The 23,255-nt window shown below is 41.9% G+C and overlaps 1 protein-coding gene across 4 annotated transcripts; it reads right to left on the minus strand.

Annotated features, from left to right (window-relative positions):
* Window positions 1–599: 599 nt before the first annotated feature.
* On the minus strand, window positions 600–21,156 carry LOC145358578 (CDC42 small effector protein 2-like). Of its 4 annotated transcripts, none has more exons than XM_080212752.1 (5): window positions 21,073–21,156; window positions 15,896–16,185; window positions 15,083–15,187; window positions 5,034–5,178; window positions 600–2,242 (listed from the first exon to the last, which is right to left on the minus strand). In XM_080212752.1, the coding sequence occupies exons 2-4, from the start codon at window positions 15,947–15,949 to the stop codon at window positions 5,077–5,079; spliced, it is 261 nt and encodes an 86-aa protein (XP_080068878.1). In that variant the 5' UTR covers window positions 15,950–16,185; window positions 21,073–21,156; the 3' UTR covers window positions 600–2,242; window positions 5,034–5,076. The 4 variants fall into 4 exon arrangements, with proteins under 4 accessions (XP_080068878.1, XP_080068874.1, XP_080068877.1 ...); XM_080212748.1 differs by having other exon boundaries at window positions 5,046–5,178; window positions 21,075–21,148; XM_080212751.1 differs by lacking the exon at window positions 21,073–21,156 and adding an exon at window positions 20,916–21,062 and having other exon boundaries at window positions 5,046–5,178.
* Between the last annotated feature and the right edge of the window lie 2,099 nt (window positions 21,157–23,255).

Below are 23,255 nucleotides of genomic sequence, written 5' to 3' on the forward strand. Positions count from 1 at the left end.
TCACCCAGTCACCAGTCTGAACATTTCTCACAAGTACCAGATAAAAAAAATCAACATTTAAAAAAATAAACATCCATTCACTTTTAATGTGCAGTCACTAATTATTTTATTAATGAGTTTACATCCATCAGCAAAACTCAAGTCAAATCCTGACCCCAACCATACTCTGCTTCCATCCTATCCTTTGCACATCATCTCTCCACCTAGCTCCACTTCACTCAGTCCAGTTTTGAATTTTGTAAGTTATGATAAACAAGAGATAGTGTAGCTCATGTATGAGTTTACGCGGTTAGGGAAGTTATACAAGATCCTTACTTTGTGAATCAGATTTAGTATTAGCATACTCCCAGCACAGCCAAGGAGCTGTTGATCGACCAAGAGCTTTGCTGCCACTGGACAACTGAACCACCTGTGAAGTGAGAGGGGCACAGACCAGATTGAGGGCATGGAAGAGTTTACTAGGATCTTTCCAAGCCAAATTAGGAAGCAGATAAATTCAGGGATAACAAGATTCCTGCACCAATCTTTGTTCACAGCTTGCTTTATAGCAAGTCACCAAAGCCAATAACTAGAGGAATGCACTGCCTATGACTGTTTAAAAAAACAATGAAATTGTAATACATTAGAGTAAATACAGCCACATGTGCTTCCAGTGTTAGGTTAACTGCTTTCCAAATACAAGCTGACATAGAAGTCAACCCGAGGAAAGTGTTACTCCGTGGGCAGGCAGTTGTATTCATCCAGCTTGTGCGACATTTTTACTCATTTTCAGCAATTGCACTCGATCTTTTCAAAGTGAGCAGCAGTGTCAGTGTAGGCTAAGAGGCTCCATTCATGTTCCACATTCCACTGCAACACAACTACTCTCAATGGTATACTCTATTGTGATCACTCAGCATCAATCCCAGCAGTAAAACGATAAACATTCCTACACTTTTCAGCTCAGAAACTAAACAGCATCAGGATTGCCTTCCTCCACATCTAGCGTCACTAAATCTTTCTCAGCTGAGAATGAGCAAAAGGCAACAGCAGCTGTACTACATTGGTCTTCTGCCCTGCTGAGATAGGGAGATGAAATCATTCAGCACACTCACTCAATATCTACATCCAGTAATTCTTGCTCAAAGGTTTGCATGTGGATGTAAGGCAAGGCCAGAATCAGCCTTGGCTAGAATACCCTAAGCAATTCAATGGTCTGTGGGCAACATAGAGACACAGGAAAACTGCATAGGGTGACTGGCCCATGAAGAACAGTACTCCAGGAATAGGGCAACTGTAACCCAGTGAGATTCAGCCAGACTCAGCTCCAGGGGAGCTGTAACCCAGCCAAACTAAGCTCCAGGGGAGCTGTAACCCAGCCAGACACGGTCCCCGGAGAACTGTAACCCAGCCAGACTCAGTCCCCGGAGAACTGTAACCCTGCGACTTTCAACCCCTCAGAACTGTAATTCAGCCAGACTCAACCCTAGGGGAGCTGTAACCCACTCAGACTCAACCCTAGGGGAGCTGTAACCCAGCCAGACTCAGTCCCAGCGGAGCTGTAACCCAGCCAGACTCAGCCCCAGCGGAGCTGTAACCCAGCCAGACTCAGCCCCTGGGGAGTTGTAACCCTGCGACTTTCAATCCCCTCGGAGCTGTAACCAAGTCAGACTCAACCCTAAGGGAGCTGTAACCCAGCCAGACTCAGCCCCAGCAGAGCTGTAACCCAGCCAGACTCAGCCCTTTCACGAGTGGAGAGGAGGAAGCTGCACATTGGGAGCAACAAGTCACACTGAAATTGGTCCAACTGAAATCCAGGATCTTAAGACAGCATCAAAAGAAAACCTGACCATACTATAGAACTATAGAACACGACAATTAAACATTATTCCAAAACACAGATACACAGTCATTTGCAGTCTGATGAAAAGCTATATTCCTCCATTGTGTGTGGAAATCTTCAACGTTCAGGATTTATTGCAAGTCAGAAAACAAACTGCAACAAGGACAAAAACCAACTCCAAATTGATTCAGGCAATCTTAGAAAAAACAAACATGTAGTTCAATTCGGGAAATACAAGGAGTAGTTTCTCTGTGCATGTCAACTGGTATCACGAGCAACAGGTTCCTCTTTAAAGAATGGAGCCACTTTTAACATAACGCTGAGTCCTTTAATACTCAAAGTTTTAACACAAAGTTCATCTTGGTTTAGTTGACAGGGGAAGGTAATGGATCACAAATACTTTAAGGAAGACAATGGAATCTGAAAAAAAGAGAAACAATATGTACTTTCAGATAAGCGTCAAAAATAGCTGTTAGATGCCAGTCAGGACCAGCTGGCTTAGACACTGGTCAGATATCAGTTGGGTCAGATAGTGGGAAGTTACAGAAATGTTTAAAAACACATACCAGAAATAGTTACACTTTTGCTGGGAAAGATAAATTAAATTGACTTACATTTTTTTAAAAAATTAGAATAACGTGGAGGACAAATTTGTCCTCAGCTGATGCTGTTACACAGAACATCAACACACAAGCAAAAAGGGAGAGGGGAAGTCACCTGTGACAACAATATGCATTTATATTGCACCTCAAAGATAAAATTTCCAAGGTACGAAGCAGCATAATCAGACAAAAAAAATGAAATAAAGTCAAAAGAGGACTGGTGGCCAAGAGCTGGTCAATGACAAAGATTTTAAAGAGCTAAGTAAAGTTGGGGGTGCACTGAGGTCAGAATTGAAGGAATACTAATTTCACAGAGGTTTGTGGGACTGGATACTGCTCACCCCGCTAACCTCCACATTATGGGAACACTCAGGGGCAATTTAGCATAGCCAATCCACCTAGCCTGCACATCTTTGTGACTGTGGGAGGAAACCGGAACACCCAGAGAAAACCCACTCAGACATGGGGAGAACAAGCAAACTCCACACATTCAGGCATCTAGAATTGAACGCTGGTCTCTGGCACAGTGAGGCGGCAGTGCTAACTGCTGTGCCATCCATGATATTAACTCCATGGCTGTTAGATCATTCTGTCCAAGAGAAGACTTCACTCTCTAGGTGATCACTCACTCTCAGTTCCCATTAGTGACCCACTTCTGCTGCATTGTTTTATGGAGACAGATGCCACATATACAACAGGCTGAAAGCTGACATTATGTTTCTGGATGATGCCACTGAAGGACAGTATTGTAAATAAATAAGAGGGGTCTAAGGATAGGCCCTTTCAGGTCTCCAGAGAAAAAAGTAAAGGAGATTCTCTGGCTAAGACTGAATATATAAGAATGGTATCAAAACAAGGGCATTTCCACTCAGCAGGACAACGGAGGAAGATGGTGGGAGCAACTATGGTCACAGTCAAATAGAAGCATTAATTCATCTTAGTGATCAGGAGGGAAAATCCTGGTTGATTTTTTTCCACTTTCTACCCTGGGTAAACTATGGCTAATTCTAATGGTCAGCTGTGATCAATTAGTTGCATAGATCAGAAATGGGAAATGATTTCCTTGTCTGTAGCAACTGAGTCAACAAATTCACTGAAACATCAGGGAATACAAAGGCCACTTTTTCTTGGTTTGTAATAGAGAGAATAAATTCCTTTCTATATGTTAAGTTGCCAGCCATTGAGCAGTAAGATAATTACTATAACCACAACAAGCAGGAAATGAGACATGGATTTAACTTGACAAAGCAATGACAAAGTCACTGTTGTACTGGGCCAAGAAAGATAGTAATAAAAAATATACTAGACTGGGTACATTCACGAGGGAAAGCTTAAATCACCAGCTCAAATATTGCTTTTATTTCAAGTTCACATTGCGGAATAAGAAAGGAGGCAAGCTGGTACAAAAAAAACAAAATATTCAAGAAATAAATAGGTTCTATCCTATCAGATTGCTTAATACATGAAGTTTATGCAGATTAAAAAAAATTGCAAATCCACATAAGTTACAAAACAAATGGCTGATCAAATCTTTCCATGACAAATAAGGTCATGACTGACCCAGTGATAAGGAATACCACTGCAGTGTGCCACAGTATACAAAACACTAACCTAATTGATAAATTAGATAATGTGGATAGCACCTGAATATTAATTATATGCTAATAAATTGCTAGTGCCATTAAATGTGGTCAGTTAATGAGACTCTGTTGCCAATGAAGTTGGTAGACTTGCGATGGTGGACAGAACCATTAAGTGATCACAGCCTTTGACTGCACCGTGATAGCTGACATAAGGATATTGAATGGGTAAAGTTAATATGGTAATTTACAATGGTTAAGTGTCGACACCAAAGCATAATCATAAGTTGTGAAACCAGCTAAGATTAACCCAGTCTTAAGCAAGATTACTGGTATTAATGACTGGAAATAAACAAACGTAGCTGGAAAGGGGCTGGAAAGAAAACGTGATGAAGCAATTTTAAAGATATGTTTTTAAACAGGAAAATAAAATTAATAAATTCAATAAATAAGTCTTTTTTTTAAAAAAAAGAGATTTTCAGGCCTGCTTGGGCCTTACCTGTCATCATTTTTGTCTCTGACCTAGGGAAGAGTTTCAGTGCATGGGGTGATGGTTGCAAGAGGTGTACAGGCTAAAAAGGACCCAAGTTTGTCCGCTGGGTTGTGCTCAGTTTGTTTTCAGCCAAGCTAACTCCAGGAGTCCAGGAGGAGAAAATCAGATCTTTAGTTAGCTGCAAAGGGCATTGTGTGTTACCATCAAGCGTAGAATGAGACTTAATTACAATGCCCTCCACGGTTTAACATCTTGCCAAGACTCAGTGTAGACTCATGGAGGATAGACACAAAGGTGAGTAATTAGTGCCTGATGAATCGTACCTTAGCAAAAGCCAACTCCTTCAGTAGTGAAGCTGAGAAGACAGTACTATTTAAGCAGATGGTGATATTTATTAATGGGTTCCCCAAGTTTTTAAAATCCATTATCATAGAAGTGACTTTTATTAATGGATTTTCCCCAGAGTTCTGTAACACAGCACCATGGTAACAGTGGCTTGAATCAATAATCAGTAACACTGTAACAGCAATACTTACTAATGGATTTACCTGAGTTATGTTATTCGTTAGCCAGGTGACACTATGCTGCTGTCGTATCAATAAGTTGCATCGTTCGAATACTAATTGGCACTGTGTCACTGTAGCCACCCTTAGATTGCATTTGGCCATGCACGTCAATCAACTATAACAGGAAGAAGAGGATTAGTATGTCTTTTTATAAACTACCAATGCTCCAAATAACAGACCTTTTCACTATCTCCCTCGGGGCTAGCATCATTTGTCATTTCTATATCAAGTCTATCAGTTGATCTCTCATTTAGTAGCACTTTCTACTGTAAATTACAGGGTAGAGATGGAGAAACCAGGTTCAGTCCACGACTGTATGTACTGAGTTAATCGAGCGCCTGCAGACTGGGCATGAAAAACATTAGTCTTACATGATTGGCCTCCCAGACCCTTGATGAGAGATATGGATATCAGGTCATGCGTGGGATCTCCTGAGCTGAATGGACAATACTCAATGCTCAGAATTCATACATGAAGACCAGCCACTTGGGTAGTACTGGAAGTACAACCCAACATGAATCAATGCCTCAGGGATTAGGTGCATTGGCCATGCTAAATTCTCCCTCAGTGTACCCGAACAGGCACCGGAGTGTGGCGACTAGGGGATTTCCACAATAACTTCATTACAGTGTTAACGTAAGCCTATTTGTGACATGAAGAAAATAAAATAAGGTTAACAAAGAGGGGGAGAGTGAAAAATAGGACAGAAATCCCATTTTAACTTGACAATTTAATTATAAATCTGGTGGTTTGCATTATGATCACTAGGTGGAGCGATTGCAACATTTTAGGATATATTTGTTCTCCCTCTACTAGCACACGGGCTACATTCTTCTGGCCTGAAAACCGAGAAGGGCTGTACTGTATCAAAACCTTTCATCTGCTCTGCTGGCACATGATCTGTAGGTGACAGCAAGACCTCAAAGCTCCACCTCCATCCTTGCTAGATACAATGGGGGATGTGATTGTCGCTCTTCCTGCACAAACTCAGTTACTTGGCCTCTAACCCCTTAATAATCACCCCCTCCCTCACCGTTGACAGCCAAGTCTTCAGCTGGCTTGTACCCCAAATTCTAGAATTCATAGCTCTGTCACTCTGGCTTTCTTTTTTTTTAAGGACTTTCCTTAAAACCCATCTCTTTGACAAAGTTTTAAGTCACCTTTACTAACGTCTCCTCTTTAACTTGACAGCTAATCTTTCTTCATTCCCTTATGAAGCTATTTTGGGGTGTTTCGCTGCATTAAAAGTGCAAATTGATGTTCACGGTATTTGCTCTAGGTCATATATATTGTAATAAGTGCTCATGACAGAAAGTATAAAAATGTTTGTTGACGGAACTGTAAATTAATAAAAGAGGGGGAGAAAGGTTCAGGCAGATATAATCATAATTTAAAGGTAATGAAAAAACAGAGATCAGGGTAAAGGTCAGGGTCTTTATCTTAAGAGATAAAGACAACAATCAGGGGATAAAAAAGGTTTTGTGAAGTAACAATAAAATGTCTCACAAAAATAAAACAGGGATAATAAAATTAGTGGAGTGATAGATTAACCGTGTACCAACACAGAGTATCTGTAACAAACAGGAGAACTGAAGTTAATAATTAATAGTGAAGAAGTATAAATAATAAGGATAACAGAATTAAACGTGTGCAGATATCTTGTGGAGTTGGAGGAAGTTACAGAGATAGGCAGGGGTGAGGCCTTGGGAGAGTTTGAAAACAAGGATGAGAATTTTAAAATCCAGGCATTGCTTGACTGGGAGCCAATGGAGGTCAACGAGTACAGGAATGATAGGTGAACACGACTTGGTGCAAGTTAAGACAGACGGCAGCAGAAACCTCCAGTTTACAGAAGGTACATAGGGAACAGGAGCAGCAGTAGGCTATTCAGCCCCTCATGTCTGCTCTACCATTCAGTGAGATCATGGCTGATCTCCTACCTTGGTGCTATTTCCCCACACCATCCCCATATCCCTGATGTCATTACTCGATAAATCTAAAACTGTACACAATACTTCAGGTGCTATCTCACCGAGGCCCCATCCAATTGTAGCAAGATATCTTTACTCTTGAACTCAAACGCTCACGCAATAAAGGTCAACATACCACTTTCCTCTGCACTTGCTTGCCGCAACTGCATGTTAGCTTTCAGTGACTCATGAACAGGAACACCCAGGTCCCTTTACATATCAACACTTCCCAATCTCTCACCATTTAAGAAATATTCTTAATTTCTATTTGTGTTACCAGAGCGGATAACTCCACATTTTTGCACATTATATTCCAGCACATGGTCCCTAGCCTTGTATGCTATTCCATCTACCAAGTTCTTGCCCACTCTCTAAGCTTGTTGAAATCACCTTGAAGCCTCTTGAATCCTCCTCAAAACTCACATTCCCACCTAGTTTTGTGTGATTAGCAAACTTGGAAATTTTACATTTGGTCCCCACATCCAAACTGCTGATTTAGATTGTGAATTGCTGGGTCTCAAGCCCCACTGGTCACAGCCTGTCAAGCTGAGACAGACTTGTTTATCCTACTCTCCTGTTTTCTGTCCATTAATCAATTGTCAACTGAAGCCATTATGTTACTCAAATCCCATGCTTTCTTGTTTCTTTTCCTAAATCTCTCTTGTTTTTTCCCTTAAACTTTTGTGTGGGATCTTATCAAAAATCTTTGGAAAATCCAAATCATATCCACTGGATCCCCTTATAAGTTCTGCCAGTCACATCCTCTAAAAACACCAACAGGTTTTATAAATTTCCCTTTTATAAATCCTTGTTGACTCTGCTCAACTCTAACATTATTTTTGAATATCCAGTTCTATTACTGAAGCCAGGCTAACAGTTCTGTGGTTCTCCCTTACATCTGGTATTCTTGCGAATGTTCTGAGGAATGCAAGACAAAAAGCTTTGACGTGTCTTTTTCAGCAATATTCAAGATCTTTAGTTCCCCATTTCCTCTCTCCCTCCTTTCTTAAATAGTAGTGTTACACTTGCTAACTCCCAATCTACAGGAACCATTCCAGAATTTATAAAATTTTGAAAAATGTCCGCCAATGCATTCACTATCTCTACAACTACTTCCTTCAACATTCTGAGATGTCAATCATCAGATTCAGGGAGTTCATCAACTTTTAGTCCCATTAATTTCTCTAGTACTCTTTTTTACTAATACTCATTTCTTTCAGTTCCTCACTTTCACTACTCACTTGATTCTGTTAGTATTTCTAGGAACTTTTTTGTATCTCCCACCGTGGAGATAGTGTGAGGTTGGATTTTTTTTTACTTTTTGGGGAATATTATGTTATCTTGTAAAGGAGGGTCTGTGTGTACACTCATGTGTGTGTGTGAATGATTTGGGGTGGCACATGGTTAGCACTGCTGCCTCACTGTGGCAGGTACCTGGGTTCGATTCCCAGTTTGGGTCACTGTCTGTATGGAGTTTGCACATTCTCCGTGTCTGCGTGGGGTTCCTCTGGATGCTCCAGTTTCCTCCCACAGTCAAACATGTGCAGGTTAGTTGGATTGGCCATGTTAAATTGACCCTTAGTGTTAGGGGGGACTAGCTAGGGTAAATGCATGGGTTTATGGGGATAGGGCCTAGGTGGGATTGTGGTCAAATGGTCTCCTACTGCACTGTAGGACTCTATGATTTAACTATGCTGGGGAAAGATTAATAGCAACAACTTGTTTGGGAGAGATGAGAGATAAAAGGAATGAAGGTGGTAACTGCATATATTTGTAATAAGAGGGCATAGTAACATAGATTTAAAGTCAATAGGTTAGACCTAGAAATCTGCATTAGGAAATACACTGGGGCCTTGGCTTCTCAGCTGTTAAATTTCAAAGGAGAATAAGGAACTTTTACAACTTACAAAGGTTTCATAAGTAAACATAAGAACATAAGAAATAGGAGCAGGAGTAGGCCATCTAGCCCTTCGAGCCTGCCCTGCCATTCAATAAGATCATGGCTGATCTGTCGTGGCTCAGTTCCACATTCCTGCCCTCTCCCCATAACCCTTAATCCCCTCACTTATCAAAAACCCATCAACCCGCGTCTTAAAAATATTTAGCGAGGCAGCCTCCACCACTTCAACGGGCAGAGAATTCCAGAGATTCACCACCCTTTGAGTGAAGAAGTTCCTCCTCAACTCCGTTCTAAACCGCCCCCCCTTTATCTTGAGGCTGTGCCCCCTAGTCCTACTGTCCTTTCTGAGCGGGAAGAGTCTCTCCACCTCTATCCTATCCATCCCATTCATCATCTTATACGTCTCAATGAGATCTCCCCTCATTCTTCTAAACTCTAACGAGTACAAGCCTAGTTTATTCAGCCTCTCCTCATAGCTCAACCCCCTCAACTCCGGGATCAGCCTAGTAAACCTCCTCTGCACTCCCTCCAAGGCCAAAATATCCTTGCGTAAGTACGGCGACCAAAACTGCACACAGTACTCCAGCTGCGGCCTCACCAGTGCCCTATACAGCCGCAGCAAGACCTCCCTACTTTTATATTCAATCCCCCTTGCTATGAAGGCCAGCATCCCATTAGCCTTCCTGACCACCTGCTGCACCTGCAGGCTGGGTTTTTGCGACTCATGCACAAGGACCCCGAGGTCCCTCTGCACCGTCGCCTGCTGCAGCTTTTCGCCACGTAAGAAATAGTCCTTCCTACCACTATTCCTACCAAAGTGGACCACCTCGCACTTGCCAACATTAAATTCCATTTGCCATTTCCTGGCCCATTCGCCCAGCCTATCTAGATCCTTCTGCAGACTCTCCACACCCTCCGCGCAATTTGCCGTTCACAAATGAGTTATTACATTTTATGTGGCCAGAAATGAGAGTTAGTAGAAAACATGGATGATTTTATATCTTGGAAGAATTCAAAGTGCTGAGGACAATGGAATCGAAAATGAAAGGGAAAAATGGATATTTATGGGGAGATGCTGAGTTGTGTTTTTGTTGGCTGTATGGGAAAAATATCCTGGTGACAGCTCTGTACTGAGAGAAGGTGAGAAATCTGAAGCAGCTATCTAGAAACATCTTAGTTTTCAGAAGGCAGTGTCGTTTCAGAATTCTTCTGGATTTCCACAACAATGGAAAGATTTGAGAAGTCATGTGGCATGCCTTTAGTAAAGTGATAGATGTTTTGCCTTCAATAATATTACTGCATTTTTAAAGTTAAAAATTTATAAGTGGGTGTTTACAAGAAGGTGTTTACTTGCGTGTTCTGAGCAAGTGGGAAGCTTAGTAAAAGTGTTTTAACTGTATAATTTTAATATTGTTTGTTTCTTTTCTTTTTGTCAACAGAATTAAAAAGATTTAAGTGTCACTAGAGTTCTTTGCTTCTGGGGTCAGCAAGTTTCTGCTCATTTTCAGAATACAAAAACCAGGTTATGACCAGTAAGACAAGTTTCCCTCTAAGATGTGGCATGCTCAGCAAATAACACCTACTGTGGTCATAACAACAGACAAAGTATTTATTTAGGTTTTCTGCCATCTCCTTATTACCCATTCCAGTGCGTTTTATTTTTCTCACTAGTTTATTCTCATATTTTATTTCTGATGACACAAAGATAAGTGGAACAGCAAATTGTGTGGCGGGTGTGGAAAGTCTGCAGAGGGATCTAGATAGGCTGAGCGAGTGGGCGAGGACCTGGCAGATGGAATACAATGTTGGCAAGTGTGAGGTTATCCACTTTGGTAGGAATAATAGTAGGAAGGACTACTACTTACAGGGCGAAAAGCTGCAGCATGCTACGGTGCAGAGGGACCTGGGGGTCCTTGTGCATGAGTCGCAAAAACCCAGCCTACAGGTGCAGCAGGTGGTCAGGAAGGCTAATGGGGTGCTGGCCTTCATAGCGAGGGGGATTGAATATAAAAGTAGGGAGGTCTTGCTGCAACTGTACAGGGCACTGGTGAGGCCGCAGCTGGAGTACTGTGTGCAGTTTTGGTCGCCGCACTTGCGCAAGGATATTTTGGCCTTGGAGGGAGTGCAGAGGAGGTTCACTAGGCTGATACCGGAGATGAGGGGATTGAGCTATGAAGAGAGGCTGAATAGACTGGGCTTGTACTCGTTAGAGTTTAGAAGGATGAGGGGGGATCTTATTGAGACATATAAGATGATGAAAGGGATGGACAGGGTAGAGGTGGAGAGGTTCTTCCTGCTCAGAAAGGACAGCAGGACTAGAGGGCACAGCCTCAAGATAAGGGGAGGGGGGGGCGCAGTTTAGAACAGAGTTGAGGAGGAACTTCTTCACTCAAAGGGTGGTGAATCTCTGGAATTCTCTGCCCGTTGAAGTGGTGGAGGCTGCCTTGCTAAATATATTTAAGACGCGGATAGGTTTTTGGTAGGCAAGGGGATTAAGGGTTATGGGGGGAAAGCAGGAAAGTGGAACTGAGCCACTTCAGATCAGCCATGATCTTATTGAATGGCGGGGCAGGCTCAAAGGCTAGATGGCCTACTCCTGCTCCTATTTCTTATGTTCTTGTGTTCTCTGAAAATCAGCTTCTGGGTCCTCTTTTGCAGAATTCCAAAAAACTCCCATCCTCAGGCGTATTACTTTTATTGGCAACTTTAGCCTCTTCCTTTATATCTAATATAATCTTTAGCTTCTCCTGTTAGCCGTGGTTGGATCACCTTCCTCTCTGGGTTCATACCTCAAAGAAATGTACTTTTTTTGTTAGCCATGTATTAATTCTAGAAATGTTAGATGTTTCCTGTCTATCATCTTACCTTTTCATTTAGTTTCCCAATCTACCACAGCCACCATGCTGCTCATACCTTCAAAGTTTCCTTTGTTTAGATGTAACCTAGTCTCGGGTAGAACTACATAGCTTTCAAACATAATGCAAGATTCAACATATTGCAGTTACTCTTCCCTCCAGGCTCCTGTTTCTCCAACTACAGAGCAAACAAATGAGTTCCCTAAACTCAGTCTTCTCGTAGCACCTCCATTAAACTGATGCCTTTACTGATTCCTGTCATTGATTCTTCAGTTAACTATTGTCCCACCTGCCACGTAGTTTTCTTCTCAGAGAGCTAAAAATCCTTGTTTTCTCTCTGATCCACATCCTCTCTCTCTCAACTCCTGTCTTCCCTGTGTCTGTGTTACTGGATCACTGTCATCAGGCAACAGTAAAGCTTTTCTTTTTTTTCAGAATCACTGAACTTGCAATCCCTTTTAATGTACCCCTTTAACTTCATGGTTGTAAGACCCATTAAAGGTGTGTATATAAATATATCCACCCAAAGAAACCCAGAAGACCTGAAACCTTTCTTCACAGGTCTATCGAGACACCCAGGCACCAATGTTTATAAACAAAATCTAAATGAGACTGAAACCATTTTTACCTTTCTTAGCACACAAGCATAAATTAAACTTGAAATTACACATTGTTCATAACTTCATACCATAACAGATGCGGGATAAGCAGTCAGATAATTTGTCAACAGTGGGGAAGTCAAAGAAAGTGGTAACGAATGTCATCAGCATGCACGTGGAAACTAAATCTGAATTTTGCAATAATGTTGCTGAGGGGCCATTGATGAGAAATAGGAAGAGGCCAAATAAACATTCTTGGGGGATACCAAAGATGACGGTGTGGGATCAGGAAGGGAAGCCACTGCAAGCGATATTTCTGATTAATATGAATAGAACCTGACAAGAGCAGTTGCAGCTAGCTGAACAACAGTAGAGAGGTTTTGAAGGAGAAAGGTATGGTCTACCAAAGACTGCAGACACATCAAGGAGGAATAAACTGGGGAAGAAATCAACCACGAGAGAATAGGGATGGAGATTAGGAGGGAAAATTGGAAAAGGATAAGAAAGAAGAACAGTAAATAATATTTAAGAAAGAGATCAATAAAATTGAGGTGAAATATATTCTACTATAAGGGATATCATGGATAAATAAAAAAGAGGAGGATAAAATGGAAACTAAAGAGCAAGGTATATAAATAACAACGGAGTCAATGAGGTTTAGGAAAGAGGTTTAAAAAATTAGAAAATCAAAGAGGAAAAATTGAATTGAAATGGTAAAGAGTAGAAAAAGAAATATTCTATAGGCACATAAGTAACAATAGGAGAATTAAAATAAGGATATAACAACTAAGGGTTGAGCAAAATAAACTCACAGGAGATTATAATGAAATAGCAGAGGTAACAATCAGATACAGAGCCTCAGCTCTTACTGACGAGGAGATTACAATGATAAAAAGAATCAAGATAGATATTAAAGTAGTTAAGATGGGAAGAAAGAAAGATGGTAATAGACAAACTAACCAAACCTAAGGAGGACAAGTCCTTGGTCCAGATGGATTGTACCCATGATAGTCAATGAAACTAGGAAAGAGACAACAAAATCACTATAGCTTCTATAAAAGTTCAGTAGAATTCAAAGAAAGAGTGCCAGAGCACTGATAAACAGCAAATGTAACTCATATCTTCAAAAGGGAAATAAAAATCACCTGGGAACAACAGACAAGTTAGCCTAACACTACTGATGTTTTCTTATATCGTTAGCCAGAGAATATAATGATCTGTCATGTTTCATTAACCTTACTGAAATGTTTGCAGAAGTAGTAGACAAAGACAATGCAGTGGATGTGGTTTACATAGACTTTCAAAAGGCCTTCAAAAGGCGTCACGAGAGATTCATTACAAAGATCATGGCATGTGGAGTCAAGCACCCCGTGGCAAAATGAATTGAAAGATAATTAGAAAACAGAGAGTCAGAGTCAAAGGAAGCTTTTCAAACTAACAGAAAGTGAGACGTGCTGTCCAGCAGGGGTCATGCAGGACCACTGCCATCACCATAGTCTAACACAAATAATTTGTACTGAGAAATTGATGATGTCAAAATATGTGGACTGTATGTAGTTGGGTAATAAAGCTGATAATGTCAGCTGCACCAAGTAGAGAAGGCATGAACAGGCTTGCAAAGTGGTTGGATAAAACAGAAATTAAATTCAATGTAATAAGTGTGAATTGGCTCATTTTGTTAGCAAGAATAGGAAGGCCATTTAGTCCTGAAGTGTTAAAAAACTAAGTGGGATAGAGAAACAAAAAAAATGGGAATTGTATATGCACAAACAATTGAAAAGTAACAAAACAGGTTGTGAAGAGTAGAAAGGACTAGAGTTCATTTCTTGAGGAATAGAATATGAAAGCAGGGAGGTAATGTTCAATTTATATAGAACCTTTCATGCTTAAGTGTCCTAATGTGCAGTCTCATCTCCTACTATAGAAAGGATATTTAAAAACTGGAGATAGTAAGGAATTCCAAGAATGTTACCACAACTAAGAGGATGCAGCTGTCAGAGAAGATTATACGCAGTTTAGACTTTATTTTTCCTCTAAAGGACATTAAGGAGAAACCTGATAGCTCTCTTTAAGGAAGGGGTACAAGATGGTGAATATAGAAAACCTGATTACATTCAGAAGTGGGTCAGGCTAAGTGGATCATGGCTACAAACAACACAATATTGAATTTCAGAGGATTTTACTTACACCGTCATGGAACATACACTAATGCATTTGAGTGAAATGGATTGGAGGGACATGGGTCCAGGGTGGGAAAAGAACTAGAGCAGGAGGAGCACAGAGTATGAATGCCACTATACACCATAAGGGCCATTTATATCCTGGCTTAGTTGACAAAAGTCTTTCATATCCAGAATCAAGCAGTTGAAGTATTCAGGGAGCAACTTTGAGAATCAACAGAACTTCCTTGCACTGCAACATTACAGTGAACAGTAACATTAAAATAAGTGATCTCAGCGTCTGCAGTCTCCTCATATAATAAATTTCCAACCTCTCTGATGGTAGTGGGCTGACAAATAAGGCAGGCAGGCAGGCATGGTGCATCATTGTAGTCAACCTTATGTGGCTTGTTAAGGACTTAAATGCCTTTTCACCCTCTCAGCCATGCTCCAGTTCCAAAACAATTACAAAGCAAATGACAAGGCAGCAACCAAAAGATTTAATCCCTTTACAAAGTAATTTTGTAGGAACTTACAGAGCTCATTCGATCCCCAAACATATCTCCAGCCCCCATGTGAGATGTGTGAACAAAATTTGTTGGCTCTCCAATCATACTTCTGTCTATTCGTCTCCGCCTTTTCTGTGAAAAGATTAAAATAAAGTTTATTTATTAGTCACATGTAAGGCTTACATTAACACTGCAATGAAGTAACTGTGAAATTCCCCTAATAGCCACACTCCGGTGCCTGTTCAGGTCAATGCATCTAACCAGTATGTCTTTCGGACTGAGGGAGGAAACCGCGCAGACACGGGGAGAATGTGCAAACTCTAAACAGACAGTGACCCAAGCCAGGAATTGAACCTGGGTTCCTGGTGCTGTGAGGCAGCAGTGCTAACCACTGTACCACCATGCTACCCAAAGAGGTACCAAGATCAGGAGTGAGATCCTGCATGACAATAACACATGACTATGACAATTGTAAAGTGACAATATTGCACATGTTACCATGAATATACAACAGGTATTCTTATGATGAAAGTTATACCCAATCTAAATACTGAGCAATCAGTGTAATCGCATTCAAAAGTACTTTAGAGGAATTAAGCATTACAAACATAGCATGTATTATAAATTGTTTTGTCCTCATTTTGCACACCACCCCACTCAATAAAACACAAAACCAATATCAGAGTTCCCAGAAATCCAAAACCAGACCATTCTAATCCCTGCTCCTTCTCTGCTAAGTATATAACACACCACTGAAATCCAACAGTATGGCTCTATACTATAATAAAATCAGTAAACAGTTAAAATTATGAGATTTGTTCACTTAAAAAACATACTCACTGGCTGGGGTTGTTCTGCAATGCAGCAATTAAAACACAACCAGAATTCACTCATCGCTACAAACTATTTTGCCGTGTTTGATAAATCCAAAATCACTTTTGTTCTGTAAGCAGTCTCTAAAGGAACCTGGGCAAGTGATGCGAATGTAACAAGACACTCGGGTTCTGGTACTTGTGCTGTCAATCTAGAGTTCAGTAATCTGGCAATCGGTTATTAATCTTCCTATTGAAATGGTTTCCCCTCCCGATGCTGCATCAGCTTTGCGTATAGCCAGTGTTGCCGTAACCAAGCTGCAGAAACAAAATGAATATTTGCAACAGAGAATTATTATCCTTTTTTCTGCATTTATTTTGGCCCAAGTAGTGAAGCATCATTGAGAGTCTCCAGTTACCAAGCAATGAACACAACGCAGTTTTCAATTAACTTTAAAAACAGAAAACATAATTCTCATGGTGGGTCACAGAGCTTCAAATCAAAGTTCAAGTCAACTGAGTATCCAAATCAAATAGTGCAGCAAATCCAAGCTTCAATCTTAGTAGCTAGCTGGTGTGTGATGTGTGCCAGCACAGCTCAGTGGGAATGGGTGATACCGTATAATTGGCCTTGTTGCTTGCAAAATAAGGAAGATTAAAAATAATCTGACTCCTTATTACTAACAACTATCATTCTAGGATGCACATGTGTAATGTTGGCTCAGTTCTTAAGTTCCCACTCCACAAGAATCAGTGACTAGGAACTTTGCTTACTAAGAAAGAGCCAGTGCCCATCGAGGCAAAATGTATGCATGAATGGCATCAGAGAACCCAAATATCAGGGAAATTTGATCTTTAGCGACCTGTATCTTAGTGTAAGTCAGCATATGGCGAATCCCTATCCCAGTCAGTATTAGTATCCAGGGAACCCAAATCCCAACAAGAGCCAGCACATCAGAATCCCGAAGCCCAGCGAGAATCAGCATGTGGGATATCCAAATCCCAAAGAAAGTCGGTACACGGATCAGAAACCTTAGTGAGAGTCAGCACATGTGGGACCGATCTACACAAGTGATGACAGTGCTCGGGAACCAAAACCCTGAGAGCTACTCCTTCAGCAGAGAGGAAAATTGGCACAGTAAAAGAAAATCTAAGTAAGTAAAAACCAGTCTTCTGACTGGTGAATTCTATCAAACTTCTCTGAAGAGCACTGTCAGAAAAATGCACCATATGAATATCTATCCATACAGCTTGTTCCCGGCCTCTCCACAGCAATACTCTCACCTAAATAAGTAGCACAGCCAACAGTTTCAAACGGATGCTGTCCCTCTGACTGTCGAACAGGATTCTGGTGTTCTGCTAGGCAGTTGAACTTTTATCTCTCTGCACAAACCATGGGAAGCTGCACTTTCCATTGGGAAATATTTTGGTAGCTTGCCCCATGACTCAAACATTCACAATGTGTGTCAGTGTCTTTACAAAGTAGTCACTACCCAGTTAGTCAGACATTGTGGTAAATGTTGGAACATTTAACTAAAACTATATCTTCAGTAAACGTACTTTTAGTCAGACTGTACAGTTCATTATGTAAAAACATTGTAAAACCCCAGGACACAATAACTGGAAATTCTTCCATCCTTTTATACCTCATCTGTAATCCCACACCGAGCTAGTCCTAATTTAGCTGATTATATTGCTGAATCATATTCAAGTCAGTTGCTCCAGTAAATTAAAGCATAATAAAGTCTTAATACAATCTGAGACTCCACCATTCTGAAGTCATTGGAAAACATTTCTAGTCTGTTAGATCATAACTGGAAAATTGGGTTATTTCACACTAACAACACCGTATCCTATAATACCACATGAAAACGATTTTCAGAAAACCACTAATTTTGCCTAAAGCATCTGAAAATGCCTCCTCTGATATTTTTCTCCAATCAAGATATTGAATCCACTACAATACTGTCCCACAGGGATGGTCACCTTTTTATATTGGGATACGGTCCCATAGGGAACACCATCCCTCTATATTGGGATACTGTCCCATAGGGAACACCACCACTCTCTACTGGCATACTGTCCCTCAGGGAATGCCACCCCTCTATAGTGGGATACTGTCCCGTGGGGAATACCAACCCTCTATTCCGGTATACTAATCCACAGGGATGGTCACCCCTGTATATTGGGATAATGTCCCACAGCGATGGTCACCCCTTTATACTGGGATACTGTCCTATAGGGAACACCACCCCTCTATACAGGGATACTATCCCAGAGGGATGGTCACTCCTCTATACTGGGATACTGTCTCAAAGGGATGGTCACCCTCCCTATACAGGGATAGTGATCCACAGAGATGGTCACCACTTTATCCAGGGATACTGTCCCACAGCAATGGTCACCCCTCTACACAGGGATACTGTCCCATTGTAAAGGCCACCCTTCCATATTTTGATACTGTCCCACAGCGATGGTCACCCTCTATACTGGAATACTGCCCCACACAGATGGTCATCTCTCTATTGTGGGAGACTGTCCCATAGGAATGGTCACCTCTCTATTATGGGATACTGTCCTACAAGAATGGTCATCCCTCAATACAGGGATACTGTCCTACAGGAATGGTCACCTTTCTATACTGGGATACCGTCCATTGGGATGGTCACCCCTCTATACGGGGATGCTATCCCACAGGGATGGTCACTACTCTATATGGGGATACTATCCTACAACAATGGTCACTCCTCTATGCTGGGATACTGTCCTACAAAAACAATTACTCCTCCTTACTAAAACCGGAACCACTGGCTAATGACACTGATCAGGCAACAAAACCTTGGCTCATTTCTCTCTATATAACTGATGAATGATACAATCAGAGTACCCTTATTGCATTTATGCTGGAGATCAGCTAACCCAACAGCCTGTGAAAGGAATCTGAAAGCTTTCCGCGTGACTTAGATACTCATTGGATAAACTCACTGAGTCATCGGGAAAGGTTCTGGAAATTTCTAGCGCCACATATACTTATGTGAGAACATCTGTGCATTTATAAAAGGCTGGTGGAGGATGGAAGGCACAGGGGCTGTGATATTTACACTGTAGGCCAAGTAGAAATCGATACCATGTATAATGTGACCTTTTCTATGGCAGTGTATTTTCCGAGCTGTGTGCTTCTCTGTTAGTGAGTGGGATTTTCCTCACAAAATGCCATGCAATGCTTTAAAATAAAAACAGAAATAAAGATCTGTCAGCACCTAAATGAAAACAGGGTCACTTTGGATGAGATCCTTATTGTAATTCAAGAGGATCTTCATTCGCGTGGAGTTTTGCTATCATGGAGATAAGGAATGTGCACGAAATGAACTGTATTTTGAGATAAAAATAAAAAGCTGCAGGGAATCTAAAACTAAAACAGAAAACATTCAAAATACAGGATCGGTCCATTATCAACTTGTGTCCTTGCTTTTCAGATGTGGACTGATAGCTGTGAGGTGTTGCAAATTCTAACTAATTTAAACCAATAGCTTGGGCAAATCTTTACTGACTCTAAGTGGGCATGCTATCCTCAATATCTTCATTGATCCAGACATAGGAAAAATATCCTCAGGATTTACTCAGGACACAGCCTGATCTAATCTGAGTCACAGATTTATCACCTCTCAGAAACAAGCTCACGCCTGATTATTGTAGGGCATGGCATAGTAGCATGCCATTCTAAGGTTTTGCATCTTTGTGACATGTGGCACCACATTCATCAAGCAGACCCAGAATGTTCTCTAATTAATTAATCTAAATTCTCTATAAATCACCAATCTATTTTTAAATTGCACGTGAATGCAAGCTACTTCAATAGCGCAATCAGTTTGAATAGTAAGGAATTGAACCATAAACGCCACAGGATACATTAATGATATGTGTTGAGTTAGCCTAAAGTACTGGTAGGGACTTTATAAGCAGCCCCTGCAGTTTTGGAAGGGTTGAAGAAGATTAGAGGAGGAAAAGGTAGCAACGGCTCCTTGCACCAGATTCCTATCCAGATTGGATGCATCTCAGCTGTAATGCCCTTCTGTTCTTTCATAGATCATAGAAGCCCTGCAGTGCAGAAAGAGACCATTCAGTCTATCAAGACTGTAGTGACTGAAATACTATCCCTTAGGGAACACCACCCCTCTATATTGAGATACTGGCCTGTAGGGAATGCCATCTCTCTGTTCGGGGATACTAATCCACAGGGATGGTCACCCCTGTATATTGGGATAATGTCCCACAGCGATGGTCACCCTTTTATACTGGGATACTGTCCCGTAGGGAACACCACCCCTCTATACGGGGATACTAACCCACAGGGACGGTCACCCCTCTATACTTCGATACTGTCTCAAAGGGATGGTCACCCCTCTATACAGGGATAGTGTTCCCAGGTCCTATGCCATAACGCCTGCAAATCTCTCTGACACTAAGGGAAATCGAACATGGCCAATCAGCCTAACCCATACATATGTCAGAGGAAACCAGAGCACTCAGAGAAATTCCATGCAGACATGGGGAGACCATAAAAACTCCACACAGCTGCCCAAGGACAGAATTGAACGCAGATCCCTGGCACTGTGAGACAGCAGTACTAACCCCCATGATGCCCTTAGATACTCAACTAAAACATGAGAATTCAAATACAGGGAGGTAAATAAATGCTACCAAGTGTTGATGAAGCACATAGAAGAAAAAATTTAGAAAAGTTCTTAAAATAAGTAAAGCAGTGCAAATGCTGGAATCTGAAAGGTATAAAATATCTTAAGTCGGAGGGAGAAAGAAGAATGGAGATGATCTAATGGGAAACATCTTCATACACATTAGATAAAAGCTAAATCCTGCAGATTCTGGAATCTAAAACGTTGGAAATATCTAATGTTGGGGGAAAACAGGGAAAAAAGGAGGAATGGATGCTAGATGATCAATTGGAAAACATCTTAATACACATGTATAAAAGACTAGAATCTAAGGTAAACCTGTCAAACTTCATGGGATCACAATTCAATAGAGACCTTATTTCTTGTGGGGTTCTTCTGATCTGCAGCCAGGAATTTATCACTGACCTCGGTTGGAAAACTATCCGGATTTCCTATTTAGCAGGTGTAGATATAAACACTGTAATTAAATATACATATACAAATATGCAGCGCAATGTAATCAAATACACACACAGCCCAGTGACAATCCACTTGCCCTCTCAGCCCGCCCGGCTCCAGGACAGTCAGGCCCGGCTAACCGTCCCGCCTCCTCAACCTACCCTGCTACTCCCCAGCACCCGCCCCGCCCCTAGCAACAACACGGCCAATAACAACGCAGCACGCCGGCATGCGCCTCCTCCTGATTGACCGTTCCCCCCTGTCCATCACAGCTAACGGTCGCCCGCCCATCAGCAGGATAGGTTGCCCCGCAGCCGCGGAGTGGAAACTCGCTTCCGCCATTTTCTCCGCGGGTCAGACGTGTGGTCACTCTGTCGCGGCCGCCGGTCCCCACCTCTCCGGCCGTTTGACCGCTTCTCTCCTCCGGCCGCTCAATTCCCTCCAAACCGCCTCTCCGCACCCGGAAACCCGCCGGCGCTGACGTCAGGGACTGATGTCAAAGGTCACTGGTTGCTCCCCACTAGCGTCCTAAACTACACTCAGTCTCCAGGGAAGACTCATCACTGGATTCAACCCTCCTCAACCGGTATACAAATCATCTTCCAAAAAAAACTACCCCCCGAAAATCCATACATGCCAACTACATCGGCCTCACAACTCAAACACCTGACTTCAACACCTTGTTGTGGAGATGCCGGCGTTGGAATAAACCTGTTGGACTTTAACCTGGTGTTGTGAGACGTCAACACCTTGGACCAGACCGGAAACCAAAATTTGGCAAAACTTGGACTAATACTGCAACGCATGGCGACTTAAGTCAACAAGTTTATTTGGTAGCAAAAGCCACTAGCTTTTGGAGCGCTTGCTGCTCCTTCGTTAGGTAAGTGGGAGTTCTGTTCACAAACAGGACATATAAAGACACAAACTCAATTTACAAAATAATGTTTGGAATGCAAGTCTTTACAAGTAATCAAGTCTTAAAGGTACAGACAATGTGAATGTAGAGAGGGTTAAGCACAGATTAAAGAGATGTGTATTGTCTCCAGCCAGGACAGTTAGTGAGATTTTGCAAGTCCAGGCAAGTTGTGGGGATTACAGATAATGTGACATGAGCCCAAGATCCCGGTTGAGGCCATCCTCGTGTGCGGAACTTGTCTATCAGTCTTTGCTCAACAACTCTGCATTGTTGTGTGTCACAAAGGCCGCCTTGGAGAACACTTACCTGAAGTTCAGAGGCCCAATGCCTCTGATTGTGAACAGAACTCCCGCTTACCTGACAGTGCTCCAAAAGCTAGTGGCTTTTACTACCAAATAAACCTGTTGGACTTTAACCTGGTGTTGTGAGACTTCTTACTGTGTTTACCCTAGTCTAATGCCAGCATCTCCACATCACGACTTAAGCCAAGCCGTGTAAAAACAGTATCTAACTTCTTACATCTTCACAAAGCAAAAGTCAATAAAGAGCTGAATGTCCAAATTAATGAATCATAGATTCCCTACAGTGTAGAAGGAGGCCATTTGGCCCATCGAGCCTGCACCAACAACAATCCTACCCAGACCCTATCCCTGTAACAACACCCCCCCTTCCCTGTATTTACCCTGTTAATCCCTGACACCAAGGGGCAATTTAGCACGGCCAATCAACCTAACCTGCACATCTTTGGACTGTGGGAGGAAACTGGAGCACCCGGAGGAAAGCCACGGAGACACAGGGAGAATGTACAAACTCCACACAATCAGTAACCCGAGGTTGGAATTGAACCAGGGTCCCTGGCGCTGCATGGCAGCAGTGCTAACCACTGTGTCGCTCTACCGTGGCTACAAGTTAAAGCAACAACTCCAACATATCTCGGAGTGACCCTCGAAAAGACAGTGACCTAGGAACACCTAAAAACTGCAACAAAGGTCAAGTCCAGAAACAACTTAATTGCCAGCTCAATATGAGTACTGTTCATGAGTACATTAGTACAGCTCAACATGAGTACTGTTACTACCACCAGCCAGACTTCAGTACTTGCACTCTCATACTCAGTAGCAGAATACTGTGCCCCTGCTTCATGAAGATCATCACACACACAAAGTTGACAGACAGCTGAATGTTACCATGTGTATCATTATTGGAACACTACGCTCAACACCACTCCCTTGGCTCCTTGTCCTGCAAAACATTACATATATCCAGTGACTTACAATAGCTCAAAGTGATAGAAAATGTTTGCAATGCCCCCCACCTGCCTCTTCATGCTGATCTATTCA

This window comes from Carcharhinus amblyrhynchos, chromosome 26, assembly GCF_965287045.1.
Source record: "Carcharhinus amblyrhynchos chromosome 26, sCarAmb.v2.hapA, whole genome shotgun sequence".
NCBI lineage: Eukaryota > Metazoa > Chordata > Chondrichthyes > Carcharhiniformes > Carcharhinidae > Carcharhinus > Carcharhinus amblyrhynchos.

Excerpts from the sequence above, each read along its gene's own strand:
- LOC145358578 (XM_080212752.1), bottom strand. The coding sequence starts at position 15,949 with ATGAGTGAATTCTGGTTGTGTTTTAATTGCTGCATTGCAGAACAACCC. Across the intron at positions 15,188-15,895 it reads TTGCAGAACAACCCCAGCCA|AAAAGGCGGAGACGAATAGA; the intron begins GTGAGTATGTTT and ends ATCTTTTCACAG. Across the intron at positions 5,179-15,082 it reads TTGGGGATCGAATGAGCTCT|TTGATTGACGTGCATGGCCA; the intron begins GTAAGTTCCTAC and ends TTCCTGTTATAG.